Here is a 14,694-nt window from a genome sequence, read left to right as displayed (position 1 = left end):
ACAAATCAGAATTATTACATATCCTTAAAAATGCAAATGAATCAGTCTCTGCATGCTCTATTGCAAAAGCTTAAATTTTGTTTCTAGATTACGAACACGCTCAGGGTTATAGTGGGAGGAAATAAATCCAAACTACAATTAGTAGTTATTTGTGAAACTTGGCTTCTATATCCCATTTTTGGTTGTAGATGCTACTCACCTTCTGGTGCCATCTTAAGCTTCTTTTAAACAAATGTGTCTGAAGAATATGTTTTGTCAAGTTCAGTATATATATTTTTTAAAGTAACTTCTAATTTTGTGGGTATGTGACTGTGAGCATACCTGAAAATGTGTTGTAGAAGGGGAGGAAAAATTTGCTTAGCTTCTTTTTGCATGAAACCAGAACAGAAGCCGTATTTTTGGGTGGCTCATTATTTTGCACAACATTAGTGTTTAATATACTCTTAAAATAGATCCCTGAAGTGAACAGTACTCCTGCAAAATGGACAACATGTCAGTAACAATTCTTAGGCATTACTGCTATTTCCCAAAGTTACATACATCACCACTGGCTGTGTTCAAACATGACAGTGTTGCTGGTGGTGTCCATATTCTTTCTGTTAAAATGTTATTGTTTTCCCAATTTGCAAACAGCAATCTTTAACTTTATAGTCACAGTGATGCGGTACTTTATCCGATAGAGATAAACAGTGGAAAAGATGTTATAATCAGTGACTCTTGAACTAATTAACTAACAACACATGTAATTTGATTAACTTGCATAATTTAAGGGCGGATTATGTGATTTTAGTGGTAGTGTAACTTCAGGAGGGTTTCTAGCAGGCATTTAATTAAAGGGATCAACCGTTTGTAAGTAGTCTTGATGTCAGCATGAGTCCCTTGAGGAAACAACAGAGCCTACTTGAGCCTGAGCTCGGTAGCCCCTTAAAATGTTTGAAACAAATTAAAGAGGCTGTCTTGAGTGACAGGTGATGTGTGGCCTCAGCAAGGTGACCACTGGAGTTCTCAGCAGGGCTCTTGTTGCAAAACCATTTGGCTTCCTCTGGGTTTGCTCCATCATGGCCAAGTGGTTTGGAGACGGTGTCAGTCCTGGAGCTGTGTGTGTGCCCAGACCTGCTGCTCATCCTTCTGCTGCTGGAGAGGTGACTCTAGCGCTTTCTGTGGTCATTCTGTCCATTTGGGTGGAAAAGACAAGTAAGGTCCTTGGAGGTATAAAGCCCATATGCAGCACAAGAGGGGCAGTTTCTCAATGTAAGCTTTGTTACTTCTGCCACTGTGCTTTCCCTGTCACCTAGGGCACATTTTGCCAGCCGGGGCTTGAGAAATGTAGGTGGCCACCTTCTCTCTTGGCACGTATTCATTTCCATGTCTTGTGCAATACCTGCTGCTCTGTTTGTTCCAGAATACTCAATTTCCGTGTTTCAGTTTGAAATGCTAATAGAGCAAACAAAGGACTTAGACTCTCTGACAACTACTTAATTAACAGGAGTGTGGTCATTCTAGCTAGTGCTCAAGTTGGGCCAATTTTCAAGAAGTGAAGAGTCCGACATTAATCCACTAAATCAACTAAATTATTGGTTGGGGAGAAACTGTGATTTGATAAGTAGTCTCTGTTTGATTTCTTTAATGACTCAAAATTCTGCTGTCTTTGGTATCTGGAGTTTCAGGATTGGGTTTGCAATAGCTTCCCGGAAGGAATGAAATATATATACAATTTTAAATGCTAGATTAATTTTGTTAGGAGAGCCCTAGTTGTAAATTAGTTTACAAACGTGTATATCAAAATGACAACAATAGATGAACACTATTGCCAGGGTAGTTTTGCATCATGCAAAAGGAGAGTTTGCTTTGAGTTACTCTATTTTTTCCACCTTCTCTAGAAGAACTGCTTTTGCTGTATAGTCATGGGAACTTACCTTTGTAACATTAGCTATTCACCCTGGTAATTGCTCCATCCTCTAATTTAATGAAAACCCATTAAACCGAAACAATAATTAAAATGAGACATCATCTCTGTAGGAGGTTTGCATATTAAAATCACCAAGCATTTCACTGCAGATGGATCTTATTCTTAAGAAACAGTGTTTGAAGCAACATGTAAAAAGTAATTTATAATGAATAGTCATAATTTAGAAAGCTGTGCTGTTGAGCATGATTTCCCACTGTTTATTACTGACTGTGAGTGGAGCTAGCAAGGCAAAAACATTTACAATGTCTTTTTGTACCAGTGAGAACACCTAGCAGCAGAGATGTGCTGGTGATAATACATTGTGCCTTTAGTCTTCCCTAGTAGCACAGTCTTAAAGAGAATGACTTCTTGGCAGTGAAATGACAGGAGAAGACCCCTGTAGCTGGTGTCAACATCTTTCTATGAAACCTGGGATGTGTTTGTGACTTGTGTGCACTGAGGAGTGGTTTTAGAGGAGCAGGAAGGAATGGACATCAATCAGTGGTAGTGTTTGAGGTTGTTAGGATTTTTTTGACCAGTTCTTTGTAGGACCAATGTGTGGAAAGGAGTTGGTGCACTGGATCCCACTTGGACTCAGAGGCTTTGATGAAGCACCCACCTTCAGTGAGCAGAAGGGTTTGGTGACGCTGTCATGTGTTTTCATCCCGAGCAACTTTTAGAAACTGTCTACACTGATAGTTGCTAGCTTTTGATCCTCCTTCCACTCTTGGTTTCATATATGGAAAGCTGATGACTTAAAGTAGGGCACTACAGTTGCTGTGTGTTGTGTGTTTGTGTGGTTTTTTTTTAATAGACATTTCAGTTTTATTGCTGTTTGCCCATAGCAAGGTAAAAACCAATATGCTGCAATATTCTGTTCTTTAATTGCTGTAGCTGAAATCCAGATTCCCTGTTGTTGCCAGGTTAATTTCTACTTACTTGTCCAGAGTGACTGTGCAAAGGTTCTCCTGAAACCAACAGCTTTAAAATGATTGAAGGTACCAATAAAGCAATGTGTTCTGCAGTATGTCCCCTACCAAATTAAGGAAGTAAAAGGAAAAGGTATTCAAGCAGGCTAGTGAATGATGAAACATATCTGTTGTTTTAGAAAACATGAGTTGATTTAGAACTGAATCTTTTTCTCTAATGGAAGCATCTATTAAAGAATAACAATTTCCCAGACAAATTGGAATTCAGTTTGTAAGAAGTGATGCACGTTTTTCATGGCTTAAAATTCCACCCCAAATGGTCATGTACTTCCCCTTGGACCACAGGCTGTTGACGCTATCACCAAAGTAAGTTTGGCCAGAATTTTGCCTATTTTCCTAGTGTAATTATTTTCTTTCTCTAACTCGCTTTGTCTGCTTCTGCGTGATGATAATTTTCTTACACTGTTTCTAAAGGAGCTGATGCCAGATTCTCTCTTTCTCTTATTTTGGGCCTCTCGTATGTTCTGGGCTACAAGTGGCAAAAGCCTGAGGTTTTAATTTTCTCACGTGGGACAAGGCAGCCAGAACAAGGCAAGGTGGTGTCCTTGAGAACAGGGGAGATGGTGTTGAACAGGGCAATGTGGGATGGCAGGGGCTACATGGGCTTATGTTAAGGAAGTTTCTTTGCTCTGGGTATCCCGAAACAGAGTGTCAGACATGAATTCCAGAAGTTTCTCTAAAAGAAAGAATTCACTTGTTAGGCACAGTCTGGAGAGTAGCTCAAGCTGGGTGCCTTCAGAAGAGGGACCCTACATAAAGAAAACTCTGGGGAATTATACCCTTACAATCTAAGGTTCCCACCCCTTGTGTGTCAGTTTGGGCTGATTGTAGAATTAGAGTCTGGATCCCTTAATTTTCATCAGTTGGGCCTTTTCTTATCTCTGTGGGTAGTTTGTCTTTCACTGACCAGATGGGTTGTCAGTCTAAGTCCTCCAGTTGCACCTGCAGCTGGGAAAAAAGAAAGATGACATTGTCAACAACCAAAATATTCTTCCTATTTCTCCTCTGCTTTGGATGCACCATTCTGTTCCTTCCCTTATCTCTAGGGATGCACCTTGTGTTGACTATCAAAAGCTTCCTTCTAGGCAGAAAGTTTGGAAGTTCACAGTTTGTGACCTACGCAGACTTAGTTACTGATGCTAAGTAAGTTATGCTCAACGAGTTCTGTATGAGCAGTTTCTGAGCAAGCTCTGTAAGAAACAGTATACCAAACAGTTCAACAAGCTAAGGCAATCTGTATTTCCTAACAGTTTGTGTGTCCTGACAAACTGCACCATTGCTTTGTGTTTGGCTTTTCTTCCTTGGACCTACAGCTTAAAAAAGGGATTCAAATCAAGCAACAAATGTGCTCTCCCTTTGACATAGATGTGTCTTCTGCTTCTCTGTGTTGCTGAAGAAAGTTGCCTTTACTTGATGCTCTGACATGATTTGTATCTGTTGTACTTTCAAATAACTGTGTATGCTTGTTTTTTTGCTTGTTTTATTTTAGAAACACTCTGGTATGTTTAAAATAAACCCCCTCCAGACAGTCAATATTTCAAATTAAGAAAATATAATCACATAGAAGGGCATATGAAAGTCACATCTATGTATGTTTATTTATTTATTTTGCTGAGATTGCATTATCATTCAAGCATGAAGTGATGTTTCACTGAAGATTACTGTATAAACCCATATTGTTCTATATTATGTAGGAAATATGGCATTTCATTATGAGCAGACAGTTATTTTTATAGAGAGCATAAAAAGTATTTTCCCTTTCAGGCACCTGTGGTGAGGGGGTGTATGTATACTCAATTTTTCTTTTTTTGAAGTGTGAAAATCAACCTGAAAATAGAAAGCTCTTATTCTAAATGGATTGTACTCCCAGTTCATTTGTATGGTACTTTCTGCAGAAATCGAGCAGAACACAAACAGCTGACATAGCCGATGATGGCGCAGCACTGAGATGCACCGCCAGAGATGTGGGGGGCTGTCCTATGGGGCAGGGATCTGGCTGGACAATGTCCTTAGTGGAGCCTTATGTGGCTTCTTCCCAGAATTTGGACCCCAGGTTGTGAGCCCAGGGTTGCATTCAGCACCCCAAGAGGTTTTTCATCTCCGTAATGCCACGTCGTGTTCCCCCAGATGCTTATGAGCATCTCTGTGCTCCTCACTTGGAGTTTCTTCAGAGGCTTTCGGGTCGTGTTTGCCATCTCACCCTGGAATTGCTGGGAAATTCCCCTTGTTGTAGTTACTGAGGTGGAGTTATGAAGAACAGCATTTCCATAGACATTTTTGCATCTGCAAGTATATTTTTCTAGTGGTAGGGGGTGTTCTAGGCACTGATGATGAGCAGACCTACTCCAAGTAAATAGCACCATACTTAGAAGTGTGTTAATTTTTAAAAACTTAGTCATATAACTTTCTTTGGCTGAATTATACTAGACTAATGTTGCAAAGCAGTACAGAGATACCGTTTGTTATCTATTAATTTGGACTCAAGATTCTGGAATTTCCGAACTTTGGATCTTATCGATTCTAATCAACAGAGAATGAATATAAGGTGTGTGTGTGGATTGGTGTATTCGTGACTATGGAGATGTGGCAGGGTATAGCACAATATTTTCAAGTATGTTTCTGCCTGAAGTAGTCAGTGCATTGATTATTCATTCATGATTCTGACCAAGAAGTCATATTTTTGTATAAAATTCAGTGGATAGGTGGCGGGATGTGGCTTTATATCTGGATCCCCCTATAATGAGAAAATGTCAGACTTTGCAAGGCTTGACTGAAGTTTTAACATGTATGTTCCACTGCCTATGATTTCAAGTGAAAGAGTTTCTGAAAGCTTTGCTAAGTCATATTTTATTTCTGGCAATTGTGAAACCTTTAAGGATGTCCTGGTTTGGTTAAAAACAAGACCAGTTCTCTTTTAGTGATTTTTCTTTCAGCTAAGTTCTTCTAGGTGGCTGTACTTTTCTGACCTTTAGCCTGTATATTTTTCCTAGGATGCTGTACTCGGTGCTGATAAGAGACCAGCGGAATACTGAAGAAGCTCATGTTTAGATTTATTACTGTGGTAGCCAAGAAAGACTGATAAGTTTTCCCATGATCCATTGGGAGAGGGGCATGTTTGAGGAGGGGTGGATCGAACAGGTGTCGAGGGTTTAGATTACAGGGTGACAATAAAACCCTGGCAGATGTATTGTTAACCTCCTCTCCCCCCACTTCCCCCTTTTGCCCCTCCCTCTCCCCCCTTCCCACTCAGGACAGGTGATCGGGAAGAAAAGAAGGACAAAGAGAAGAGAGCTGGAAAAATAAACAATGTTTTACTAATGCTACTTATAAGAATAAAGAAAATAGTACAAAATATACAAAACCAATCTTGAAAGTCTCAGCAACTGCAGAGCCGGCACCCAAAGTCCTGGACTGGACTCTGCAGCCAACCGGAGCTGGATTCAGTCTCTCACTAGGCCTCAGTTCGCAGGGACGACTAGCAAGGTCCTCTCCTAATGTCGGCCATGAGGAAAAGGGAAAAGGAAAAGGGACGAGATCCTCGTGATCTCCCACTTTTATATGAAGTATTCACGTGAATGGAATGTTATACACAGTTGGTCAGTTTCTTGGTCACTTGTTTCTCGTCGCCCCTCCCGCAAGATGTCCATCCATGCTTATCAATAAGTTTGCATTCCATTGCTAGGTTTACCACAACATGTGTCTGTTTCTCCAGGAAAATGCAATTAATATGAAGGCTTTAGCTGACAGGCAAATTCACTAAAAGAGAAACTTGTTTTTTAACAAAACCAGGACAACAGGTGACTAGAACTGACCGAGGATCAACTGAGTATCCCATCTCATAATTGTCATACCCCCTATATAAGAGGGTGATCGTGAGAGTCAAGCTCTCTTCGACCATGGCCGGCATCTGGAGAGGACCCTGTCTGTCTGCCTGTGATCTACAAGCCTCAGGCCCTGCATCCTGCAACCGGTTTCCGGTTTGCTGTGAAGTGCCGCCCGTGACTTCCGGGGCAGCCATCTCCACACACCCGGCTCTGCTGCTGGAGTGACGCCAACTCTGCGTCGAGCACTCGAGATTGGTTTTGTATGTTTTGTATATATTCTCTATTTATTAGTAGTATTAGTAAAAGCCTTTAAAACCTTCCAACTTGAAGTCTAAGTGTCTCTTCCTTCTCCCTTATCTTTGCTATCATCTTTCTGACCTAAGGAAAGAAGTGGCGGGAAGTGGGTGACAGGGAGCGTTTGCCACAGTTTATTGCCGCCTTGCCTTAAACTGTGACAAAGGAAAAGAATTCTAAGATACTAAGGTTCTTGAACTTCAGAACAAGAATAATTATCTTCAACTATCAACTCTGGGACATTTTATCTCTGAGTCCTACTTGTACCTTGGAAGTTAGTACCAGTGGATTTTCTCTCTGTATAGACAGCAAACTGCATATCGGAGAACTTACTGGTGTATGGGACACATAGTTTTGTGGCTTCTGCATCAGCTTTTTTTTAAAGGAACTAGGTAATATTTATGACCAGCAATAACACTTTCTGGGTGAAGAGAATGATACATATAATGAAATTCTGTAGATAAAGACAAAATCCAGTCTTCTGTGCTGGATTGTCTCTTCTGCTATTCCCCTTTCTGATGGCAGTGGAAATGATTTGTGTTCTTCTGCCATGATAAAAAGTGGCATTGGACAGACAAATAGTTTGTTGTTGTAAAGTGGGCATTATATTTATGTATTGGGTGAATTTAAACCCCTGGCAAAGATTTTTCAGTGATTAGTGATTTTTTTTGATGTCTAATTTGCAGTACTTTTCAGAGGTGAGCTCTTCCAAGTGCAGTTGTGTTATGGATTCTGAGTGTGTAGTCTCATTTGAAGGGCTGTAAGCTGCACAGGAAGAACTGAGACACCCAATTACAAAACATGCTTGAGTACTTTTTCCTTGGAGTTTGGTTTCAGTCCATGGCATTCCCACAGTAGTTGCATTTCTGCGTTTCAGGTTGTTTTTCAAGCCAGTCTCTCCTCTTTCTGTCTGCAAAGCCTCATTTAATGACACAATGGTGTTTTTTCTTCCTGCAGTGAAATTCTGAATTGTAAATCTCATCACTCCTTTGTGTGTTACAGCGTTCGTGCTGGGCCAGATTCTCAGGATTCAGTAGAATTATATGTTTTTTTTACCAGCTGAGATTTTGTGCCGGCATTTTTGGCTTCAAAGTAAACCTTTCGAAAGGAAGCGCCCCGGGTTTCTAATTGGTTGTGACATCCAGGAATCACAAGTGGCACAGGTCTTGCAGATGTGTGACAAAGGCCCAGCATGAGAGACATGGCAAGGGGTGGGAAGGTGAAATGCCGTGATTTCTCCGTTTTGTTGTTAATCATCTTTCAGAGTGGTGATGTATTGCGAATAAAAGGATGAGATAAAAATGAATGTGTTGGGAGGTAGCACATTTGAATCGTAGAAGATCAAATATAAGGCGGTGATGCTGCCGCCTGGACATCAGCAGGATTAGCGAGACTGAAATATTCCTGGATCTGCCTGGTCAGACTGGAGTTTAATAAATATTGTATGAGCTGTCACACTTCGCTTGTTTAAACTGAGAAAATCCCAAAACGATAGTGGATTGTAAGCATGTCTTGTATTTATTTCTTGGGCAGAAGCGCAGCTGTATAGCATTATTAGCAATAATACATCTCTGCCTTACGCTGTGCAAGGACAGGTTTCCTCTGATGTACGATGGAGAGGTGGTAGCGGAGTCAGTGGTAAAAACTGCAACTGGAGCTCAGTGAATTGTGTTGGGAGATGCAGCGCCTGAGATTTTGCAGAATTTAGGAGTCTATTTATCTAACTGCAGCACACCTTATTTACAGCAACTTAATCTGCTCGCAGCAGACACAAATGGCTCAGCATCCCGTTAAGAATTCTGTCAGAAAATCAGTCGTTGACCAGTTGTGAACTTGTCAAAGTGACGAGTGGGCATGCTGACAGAGATGGCATTTGGGTTTTGTCATGGAGCAAGTACAGTGGTAAAGCATGGTAGATGGCTCTCAAAAATGAAAAAATACCGATGGGAAAATGAAAAATGTAATCTGAATATTTCTGATTTAGCATTTATGCTGCACTATTTATTTTTTTCTTTATTATTATTATTTTTAATTCCTAGATATAGAAAGAGAAATCCATGCAGCGCCCCATGTGAGTGAGAAGTTAATTCAGCTCTTCCGGAATAAAAGTGAATTCACGTTTCTGGCCACCCTGCAACAGAAGGCATCAACTTCTGGAGTTATACTGTCCATCCGAGAATTAGAGCACAGGTAAGAGGAAATTGCAGCAGTAATAACGTAAAAGATACTGAGCGCTCAGTGGTCCATTTTGACATTGTGCTCAAATGGTAGATGTACAACCTGACATGGAAGGTAAAACCTTTCTTCATAGCTTGCAATTTGCTGCATTTTGCTCATTGTTTTTTATTACAGGAAGAATGTACTATTTACGTGTTCTGGTCCGTAAGATAAATTAACTTAAATGGAAAGATCAAAACCAATGTAGTACAGTACACAATGCACTTTGGAAGTTACAAACCTTGTAGTGCAATTTCCCTTACTAGTTTATCGTATGCACTTTGGAGTTTACTTTTTCATAAAAGTTAAGCTTACGTGTTTCCTGCTTTGCTATGTTCTATAACATTTTAAAATAATATGTTTTCTTTTTTGAGGTTCAGCAATTAAGTTATTAAGCAATTAGGCTACTTGTGCTTCCGAATGGTGATGTGTATCTTTTCTTCCTGGCATAAATACAGTATATTCTTATTTCATGTGTTGTTTTTTTTTTTTCCTTTTTATTGCCAGTGTAGGAGGGAAAAAAGAGGTTCCTTTCATTATCTATTATAGTGGTAGGCATCATTTATTTAAAAAAAATAAAGTACCTTGTATTGTGGCCCGTAATACAACTCCAATGATGTTTTGATGTTTCAAAGCGTGCTTCGCTTCAAATAGTCTCCCACTTCTAACATTGTGAATGCTTTTATTCATGATTTCTTAGGACTTGAGGGACCTGTGTATCTAGTCTGTCTTTCTGTTTTAATGCAAGTAATAGGATGTTCTTTGGTTGCTCCTATTTCAAATTTAATATTAGTCATTCTGCAGTGTTTCTTTTAGGAAAAAAAATCCTATTGGTATTTAGTTTTGTTAACCCTATGCATGATACACAACTGTTAGCCCAATTTTTTGCCTTTTGTTGAGAAGGTATATGAAGAAGGCAGTGGCCTTATTATGACCAAATCGTCAGTGATGGCTCTTGCCAGCACAAGAGAAGGGATATCGGGACACGGATAGCTAAGGGGAGGGCTCTGCCACTTCCTTACTCTATCATCATACTTTTCTGTCGTCTCTACTTTCTTATTGGTCTCTAAGTTTATTCGTTCTTTCCTTTTTCCAGGTCATTGTCTCAATATATAAGACTATTGTTTTGTATTACGCAAGGATCCTTCCCTCCAACTCTTCCTGTTTTCCTTCTCTCTCTCTATCATTATGTTTTAATTCCTCTGAGCTTTTCAAGGCTTTCCAAAGTCATGGTTGACAGGATGAGTTTGCCATGCTAAGGGATTTTTCTTTTTGTATTTGAGAAAGAAGACATTGAGGAGAGTCCTTGACAGAGGAACGCTGTCACATGTAGGGACACACACATGCAGTTGGCAAAATCTAAGGTCAAACTAGACAAGCGGTGATGATTACGCAATGCAAAGCACGTGGATTTTTAGGTATGGCCTCTTTTGAATTTAGCTACTTCTCTATCTTGATGGGTAGAGACAGAGGCTCGTAGAGAGATGTGCTATCCAGAAGCAATCTTGATTGAACAAGATGTGCTGCTGATGTCCTTCTTGGCACTGAGATTATCTGTAGTATCTCAAGTTAACAGACATCTTCCAAAATATATATAGTTGAAGGAGTGGGTGCTAGTCTTGCTTAAACCTTTGTAGTTCTGTGTACTAACTGAGGTAGTTTCAGTCTCTGTAGTTCTATGTGAGACTCGAAACAGGTATGTCCAGTGTTACTGTTACATTCTGAATGTCAGATAGATTACTGTGATTGTCCTTCTTTTCTGCACTCCTCATGGATCACTTAAAACAGAGTCACTGTTTGTTTCTCTATTTTCTTAAGTTGCTACTTGGACCACGATAAGGATCATGCTTTCAAACACTCGGGTCTGTAATGACAGAAATTAATAAAGTGGATGACAGTGGAGAAAATACTTTTTAACACTGAGGAGGAGAGAACAAAGATTTGGGGCACTACTGAAGAGGACCCTGCTTACATTATGATCAATGCAATAGCAGAACTCCCAGCTTGCTATTTTTTTGGTGTTCTCTAATTGCCCAGGTCGTTTCAGCTTTGCATGTGAACTGAAATGGCTGCAGGCCCTTGACACAGGGGAAGCCTTTTTAAAATTCTGTTTTCTACTAATTTTTTGATAATTAGCATGGTTGTGTTCTGGTGACATCTATTATTCTTGGTCAAGCTTTTTTCAACCTTCCATGTTTCTATGAAAAGAGACAATGCAAAGACAATAGTAAGAACCACCATTATGTTTCAGCATGATTAAGACCTGTGGGAACAACTATAAGGGTACATTTATTACCTAGCCAGTGTAGATTTTTACCATGGAAAAGCCAAGAACTCCTCCCTTGTGCACCGAATGGGATATATTGTAGTTAGGGACTATGCTTAAGGATTGTAGTTAAGTCTCTGAACTTAGCAGCATGTCCAAAGTGGCTAAGTTAAAAGTTCGAGGCTTCAGAACATGCAGGAGATCAACAACACGGAATAAAAGAAGCTGTCAACTGTTGGTACAAGTGTTCATATCTCTATGGGAGATGACTTTTTGTTGTGCACAGATTTAATAGTTGACAAATAGGTTTTATAGCAAACAACAAAAAGGCATGTGTAGAGGTACGCGTACACACACATATATAAATATTCTAAGTTAAATATGCCAGCAGAACTAGTTCAAAAGGCAGTTTTGCATGATGTGTGTAGTGGAGATGATTGCCATTAGATGGTAATATATAGAATGCCTGGTTTATATTTAATTTCTCTGGTAAGTTTTAGCAGGATTTTATTTTTCTTCAGTAGCGTGGAACTCTGAAACTAAAGGTATTAAAATAACATGAATACAACTTTTCTTGAAGTTAGTAATTCAGATATGGTGTTTTGTTATACTGAATAGATATTTTGCAACAATTGGAAATTTGTTAATTTATATCATCATTTGATGGACAGGATTTATATTACAATGATGATAAATGCATCTTTGTTAATATATTATCCTGTTGAATCAGCTTAGTGATAATAAAAACTTCGTTTTCATGATCCAAATGTATTAAAATACAACTTGGAAAACGGAAAGCTTAAATAACACAGATTAAACCCAATTGATCAGAGCGATACTATGTGCAGACTGTGTTCATAGTTATCTGGAATAGAGTGGTAAACTTGAAGATTATAATTTTTTCCAAACTATAGATTAAAAAAATGTAATACAGGATGGACAAACACATTACTTGGGAATGCAGAAAGTGGAAACTGTTTTCTTTATTGGAAGATTATTCTAGCCAGTTCTTCCTAGAAGATCTTTGTGAGCTGTTTTGCTCATGACTTTTGACTCTTCAGACACTTGGAAAAGGCCATTGAGATATTTAAAATCCCATCCATAATGAATCCTTATTTCAACAGTGATTTAATGGTTTCATCTGAAGTTGGAAGAGTGGAGAGCGTTCTTTTGGTGAGTCATCACCCAGCTGACCAGCTCATAACACTTTCAAATCAGTTACTGCGCAAACTTTGAATAATGAGCTTTTAATTGCTGGGGATTTTTTAGAGGTAGACATCATTGAACCACAACTTGCGGCTAAGCATGGTAGGCCTAAGGTATCAAGGAGTATTCAGTCCAGAATGATTTTTCTGCTAGTGTACAAATCTGAACCTCCATAAATCAGACAAATAGCACAAGTACACATCACCTGGGACTCTGGTACTTACCTGAAAGGAAGTAAGAGGAAACAGAGTTTTTACAGTGTGTCACACATAACTGTGAGGCAGCCACCAACTCATCATTTGGTCATGATGTGGGAGGCAGTAACTCTGGATCAGGTTTTCTAATCTTTCATTGGGCAAAATTCCTTTTGACTTTTTGAAAGTAACCTGCTGGGTGTTTACATGCTCCGTAACAAGCTGACTCCTAAAGATTTTTCTCCTTAGCCATTGGTATATATTTATGGAAAGCAGAGAAATTGGGCATTGTAATGCAGAATATGCAAAATTAAACTAGTAAGCAGAAGAGCCATGAACTACCAATAAGAAATAAGATAATACCCTTATTGACCTTCTCCTCAAGGTCTCCTTATGTGCATTTTTAATGTCCCTGAGTCTTGTGTGTTGTTTCCACCCCTCCTCCTTCTCTTGCATTCCTGAAGAAGTCATTGTTGCTTTTGTTGATGGTACTAGTTGCTAAAGAGGCAGGATGAAAAACTAATTGTTTTGTAAGATGCCAAGTTGTTTATTCCTCCCTACTATTTTGTGTGTGTGCCTCCTCTTTTCTTCACATCTATTAGCACTAACTTTCTATCCATGTGTTGTCATTCTTTCTGAAGAGTGTTTCAAATTGGAATATTCCACCATGATAGAACTAGGGACCAAGTAATAAGATTAATGTTTCCAAGGTCTTCTTACAGGAAGCACTAAAAACTTTTTCTAAATTTTCTGAATGTTTTTTCTTTTTATTCTTTGTTTTTTATGCTTATAACTTATGCCCATGACTTGAACTTCAGTAAATTTCTGCCACACCAGATATACGTAACCTTGCAAGCGAATTGTACTGCTTGGGTGAAATGATTTATCGAGTGTAAAATTTGGCCCTTCGCTATGTAATAGCAGGTCATATTGGTATAAATATTCAGGCAGATTCTGGTAAAAGTGTTAAGGCTCATAGTGAAAGATTTTTATTCCTAGCAAGTCAGATTTGGGTGAGGAGAGGGGAAAAGGCATGGGACTCTCTAGCACATTCTTGAATACTTCCCCCCAGTGACACCCTGAACAACTTCTGAGACTGTTGAGGAACAGATGAAAAACTGGATGTTCACAAACAACAGTTGGAAGGCTACCTGACCATAACATACTTCCTTAAAACACAAAACAAGCTAGTTGAATTAAGTGCTGAAACCTAATTAATGAAAGGAAACCTATACAAGTGACTTCTGACCCTAGCTGTAAATCTGAGAAATTGGATTTACTCCATACTATGTTTTAAATCATTCTCTGCGAGATGTTTATATGCATATTGGATTCTAAGATGCCCAGAATTCAAAAAGTGAGGGGAAAACTCTGCAAATGTGTGCATTAACCTTTTTCTTTTAGGGTAGAGGTCACATCTTCATTAATATTTATATGTAGAATTGCTAAACTGGAAAGCTATACAGAGAATATAAAGATCCAGCCTTACTTCCTTCCCTCTTAATGAGTTGATATGAAATATATGAGGCATCTATGCACTTTTTTTTTGTCATAGAGGAACAAGCAGCTGGACTTTATTTCTTATAGGTTTTTTTTTTTTCTCATAAAGGTCTTCAGAGCTGCAAATGGAAATGGAATTGGGTGCATCTGCTTCTGTGCTTTGTGTTAAAGTATGCAAAAGAGGAAACTGAGGCCAAATTTTTATGTTCTATACATCTTCCACTGATTTAAGAGTCATGAAAGGGGAGTTACTGCT

The 14,694-nt window shown here is 39.1% G+C and overlaps 1 protein-coding gene across 1 annotated transcript in view; it reads left to right on the top strand.

Annotated features, from left to right (window-relative positions):
* Nucleotides 1-14,694, top strand: part of NELL1 (neural EGFL like 1) — a gene marked incomplete at both ends in the record, with an annotated part of 271,483 nt that overhangs the window by 15,546 nt on the left and 241,243 nt on the right. The window contains one exon of the mRNA XM_080346184.1: nucleotides 9,095-9,245. Coding sequence (XP_080202310.1) covers nucleotides 9,095-9,245 — 151 coding nt within the window. The remainder of the gene's footprint in view (nucleotides 1-9,094; nucleotides 9,246-14,694) is intronic.

Source organism: Nesoenas mayeri (genome assembly GCF_963082525.1).
Source record: "Nesoenas mayeri genome assembly, chromosome: 5".
NCBI classification, from domain to species: Eukaryota; Metazoa; Chordata; class Aves; order Columbiformes; family Columbidae; genus Nesoenas; species Nesoenas mayeri.
Note: the sequence above shows the minus strand (reverse complement) of the source record. Positions and strands in the feature narration are given on the sequence as shown.